Source organism: Poecilia latipinna, unplaced genomic scaffold (assembly GCF_001443285.1).
Source record: "Poecilia latipinna isolate Pla-1442-1.1 unplaced genomic scaffold, P_latipinna-1.0 Scaffold4937, whole genome shotgun sequence".
Classification (NCBI taxonomy): Eukaryota; Metazoa; Chordata; class Actinopteri; order Cyprinodontiformes; family Poeciliidae; genus Poecilia; species Poecilia latipinna.
The window spans coordinates 11,398-16,494 of NW_015117553.1; the positions used below are offsets into that span (position 1 = coordinate 11,398).

The 5,097-nt window shown below is 39.6% G+C and overlaps 1 protein-coding gene across 1 annotated transcript; it reads right to left on the reverse strand.

The window, feature by feature from the left end:
* Positions 1-161: 161 nt before the first annotated feature.
* LOC106943161 (butyrophilin-like protein 8) lies at positions 162-1,221 on the reverse strand. Its single transcript, XM_015026508.1, has 3 exons — positions 1,086-1,221; positions 652-1,005; positions 162-543 (listed from the first exon to the last, which is right to left on the reverse strand). The coding sequence occupies exons 1-3, from the start codon at positions 1,204-1,206 to the stop codon at positions 404-406; spliced, it is 615 nt and encodes a 204-aa protein (XP_014881994.1). The 5' UTR covers positions 1,207-1,221; the 3' UTR covers positions 162-403.
* Positions 1,222-5,097: the final 3,876 nt, after the last annotated feature.

Sequence of the window (5,097 nt, forward strand, 5' to 3'; positions counted from 1 at the left end):
AGAAACTGGATTCTGCAGGTTATTCATGCTGTTTTGATGCATGGATTGATTTAAAAATGCACCAACTGTTTTGCAAATATCAGAAATGATTTGAGAAAAACTGTAACCTCTGGGTGAACAAAGATTCATGCAGGGAGCAAAAATTAATCAGAACACAAGAAACTTGGAAAAAATTTATTTATACAAAGATTTTTTTATAAATAATCTACAAATATATACAGAAATGTATACATTATGAAAACAAAGATCACAGTGAAGACTAGCAGAGCTTCAGCATGTGGCGCCCCCTAGTGGCAGAGCAGAACCAGCTGCTGAGATCCAGAACTTTTCCTCATGTCCGAGTTTTAAAGATGGAAACGGAGGGAAGAGCAGCAACATGGTCTGATGATGTCACAGCGGTTAGCTACACCTGAAGAGGTTCTACAGCTTCATCACGACGAAGAGGAGGAGGAGAGGGAGTCTTCATCTTCTTCCAGATACTCACAGCCAGAACAACGACCAGAACGACCACCAGCCCAGCTACCAGTCCAATGTGTCCTCGACCTGCAGAACAGAACCAGGAGTTAGTCTGATCCCACTGAAGATCATCATCATCTGATCTGAGATCCAGAACCAGGAGCTGCTGGTTCTGATCCAGAGACAAACTCTCACCTGGATCAACCCTCAGGTGGATGATGGTGCTTTCTAAAGCGGCTCTCTTCCTGCGTGTGTTGCTCTTTATTTCAGTTCTGACTCGACACTCATACACTCCACTGTCCTTCTCTGTCACATTGTCTAAAGTCAGATTAATTTCTCCATCGGTGCTGATGAGGCTTTGGAGTTTGGTTCGGCCCAAGTACTGTGGATGTTGCTGCTCTTCATCAATCTGCCCATCCCTGTAGAGCAGCACATATCGTGGTTCCAGGTTGTCTCTGGTCAGCCTCACAGCTGTAACGATGCTGTTCCCAGCAGCTCTACATGTCAGAGTGACGTTCTGTCCAGGTTCTGCTGTGATGTTTACAGGATCTGCAGGAGAGGAGCGAACAGAGCAGAGCGGTTAGAGAGAATCAGCTCCATCTTCACTGGTTTCATTGGTCTGAACTGACCTGCTGCTTCACAGCCTGACAGGACGATGCAGAGAGCCAGGAGCAAACAGAGACGGGTTGCCATGTCTGCGACGCAGGACACCGTTGGACAGACGGAGGACAGTTTGGAGACCAAGTACATGGAAGCTGCAAGGACAGGCAGACATGGATTAACCAGTCCAGGTCATTAATATCTGTAAATATGTGTTGATGAATGTTATAGGAATCAGAACTTCAACAGAACCTTCACTTGGTTCCACCAGGAAACTATGAAATGTTTTAATCAATGTCACATTTAAAACAAAAAACTTGGATATTGTTGCTTGTGGAAAAGTTTTAAATCTGCAAGTGAAGCAATTTAACATAAACATTTAAAATGATTGAAAAAAACTGAATTTCTGCATTTAAAAACTGAAATATCCTGACATTTACAACAGATTACAGAAATTGAAAAGGTTCAAGTGGTAAAATGAATATGTGGATGAAGTCCAGTCAGAACTGGACCTGGACCAGAACATTTCCTGGTCCAAACCCAACGCAGCCATGATGCAGATTCTCACGTCTCAGGTGTGGATTTATCATGCAGCGAATATTTGAGGTGTTTTATATCAACTTTATTCATAAAGTCAAGTTTATTTTTATTGTTTGTGTGATTTTATTCTCTGACTCTCAGGTTTTACTGAACATATTTTCTGCCCTTTCATAAAGTTGTTACAATCCACTGCAGACGTGGTTAATACCGTCATCTGCTCAGGTGGCCTGAGGTGGCCAACCAGCTGCCTGACAGAAATCTCCGGAGTGAAGGACCCAGCCTGCGGTGAGCTGGAAGCTGCTGATTGGTTGAGAGAAGGACGAGAGTCAGAGAGGAAAGTTTGGGTGGAAACTGGTTTCACTAGGAAGATGGAGGCTCAGGATTTAATGAACCCAAAGATTTATGGGTTCTTGAGAAACGAGAACAGAGTTGAACTGAGGAAACCTGGATTTTAGGACATTTAATTACTTTAATGGACTTTTTCTGTTTTTTTTTTAAAGAACATTTTTATTCAGCATATTATTGTGTTTTTACTTCCTGACGTTCGTTTGGACCCGGGAGTTCTGACCCAGAAAAGGAGAACCCGTTTGAACCTCTGGTATTTATTTCTGTCTCAAATGTCTAATTTATAATCTGGAAACTTGTGGTTTTGTTCTGATGTTACATATAAATTTCCTGTTTTATGTCGGAATATTTCGGTAATAAATCTTATCCAGTCAAAAATGGAGAACTGTCTTTTTTGCACTTATATATGTAAAATTTCCAATATTTAGGAAGTAAAGTTGATTAAGTTGATTAAAAGAGAAAAAGTAAAAGCAGGGCTCTGTCCAGAGACTCCCAGGTTTCTGGATGAGCTCCAATCATCTGGATTGAACGGATCGATTCTCCTTCAGGCTTGAAAAGCAACTCGGACTCTTTTTAAAATCAAATTTCAGACCGTCATGTACAATACTTTGGCCGAATTTGTGAAATATTAAATCTACTTCTGTTTTTAAAGTCATAAACGATGACCTGCAATTTACGGAAGAGGATTAGGGCCACTGAAAAAAAAAAAAAAAATAAATAAATAAATATAATTCTGACTTTAAAGTCATAATTATATTTTTTCCCGGTGGCCCTAATCTTCTTCCGTATTAGATGATCGATTGTCAGATTAAAAAAAAAACCTTGAATCGTGTATCAAACATTCTTCAGCCCAGTTTGCACTAAAAATGTTTGATGTATTTTATTATAGCTGAGAGTAGAAAACTATAAACACCTAAAAGCATTTTGTCCTCAAAAAGGTTTAAACTCTCCAACAAATCAGGATCTCCGCTTCATGTTTCCTATTTTTCAATTTAAACGTTCAAATTTTATTATTTAGCTTGAAAATAGTTGGAGTTAAAATAATGCAAAAATGTTTACAGGAGAACAGCCTGTTCTTTTTTCATCCTCCCCTCCTGTGTGTGTATGTGTGTGTGCGTGTGTGTGTGTGTATGTGTGTGTGTGTGTGTGTGTGTGTGTAGGCGTGTTTAGTACTCACCCAGAAGGATCGGCCCAGGCAGATGTCTAAGTTGTAGCTCTCCGCCATTTCTAGACAAGATTTCCGATTTAGAAGCCGCATTTCGATTTCCAGGTTTCAACCTGATTCAATGTGAACAGTGAATTAAACCTGATCTGAATCCTCAAATCTACACAAATAGAAACTGATTTAATTTGATAACATGAATAACTGACAAACTGAACATTTTGTTGATTTATTCACCTACATCGAGATTTTAAATCCTATTTTTTGTCTGATAAAATGTTTGAAGATCTGAAATATTAAAAGCAAAATGGTGCAAATTATTTCTTCAGTAAAATTGGTTTTGAGTGTTTTTATAAGGTTCATGAGACAGTTCAAGGTAAAACAGCATTAAAAACACATTTGGTGCTTAACTGTACTAAATATTTTATAACTTTCTCAGCTCTTTGGATTGAAAATGTGAGATTCTGAAAGAACCAAAGGCGTAAATCCCACCTCATTACTGGGGAAACATAAACAGGGACATTTTGGGGGGGTTGGCAAAGTTACAGTCAAATATAATAATGTGGTTTACATTGTTTGTGTTGAAGCTGCAGGACCAAAATGACAAGTAAGTAAAAGTGTTTTTCTCAGTAAACCTGCATAGAGTCAAACTAGGATTCAAATGTTCAGATACAAGTTTGGATCAGAGTCGCAGATCTAATGGCTCTGACTAAAACCTGTCATGATGTGGTGGAGGAAACAACCAAAACCAAACAGAAAACTCAAACCCCAGCAGGGACTGGAACTGGAGGTGGGGCTGCATGGCTTCATCTTGCAGTCAGAACAGAACCGCCTTTACTGTCTGCAGTTCTGCCTCTCTGAAAAAGCTGAGGGAGAAGAGGGATCCACCCAGCTGCATCGCCATACGAGTGGCGGCGTTGAGCTGCTTGAACAGCGAATACGGTTTGGAAGTTCCTTCGTCGTATTTCTTCATCTCCCTCAACAGGTAACGCCGGTCTGCTGGGTCCATGATGTTAGGAACTGGTTTCCTCTCTGGTCGGGTCCTTCTGTCATGATGCGGTGGAGGTGAGGCAAACGCAGCAGGACCAGGAAGAATGAAGAGAAATGATGATTTTAATGAAAAATCCACAAAAACAAAATCTAAACAGGAACAGAGGAAAAAAGGTCCTGAACAGACTGACAGAGAACAATGACTCATGACAAGGACCCGACATGACAAAGACAACAGATGGACTTAAACACATGGAGGTAACGAGACGAGACAATCAGGAGCAGACAGGAGACTCACAGGGATCAGGATCACAATACACAGAAAAAAACAGAATAAACTCAGAAAACTCAAATCCTGACATAAACAAGTTTTAATAAGTAACCCCACTTAATAAAACTCCTCATAAATATTGATTTATTTCAGTGGCTCTCAATACAAGTCATGTTATTTAAATTATAACTTAAGTTTCTTTAAACTTTTATTTATTATTTTTGTTTTTTCATGTCCTGGATATCTGAGAACCTATAAATATGTAGGAGTTGAATATTTGAGAACTTTAACTTAAAGCTCAGCACCAGTTTTCTAGAAAATTTCAGATTTTATTTTGTGGTTTTAACGGCTCTACGTTGAAGATGGTAAGAAATAAAGACAGTTTATTTTTTACTGCCAGCTGCAGTCGCCCCTCTGCTCCCAGCTATCAGCTAATGCTAACGCTCAGCCGCTCCAGTTTCAAACTCCTCTTATTAAAGTAATAGAGACATAAATAAAACTGAAATATTGTCTGCCTTTGACAGAAAAAGGAGCTAAGTCTATGAAAGCAATGTAGCAGTTTAGCTAGCTTTGATTTCCAAAGCATAAAGTTTATCAGGATTCAAAGTAATGAAATAAACTGCGGTTTGATTTTTGTTCATGTGTTTCTTCAGTTCTAGACTCTGTCAATATTGGGGGGTCCGGCCCCCTCGGCCCCCCAGGATTTACGCCTCTGGAAAGACGTGTCAGCACA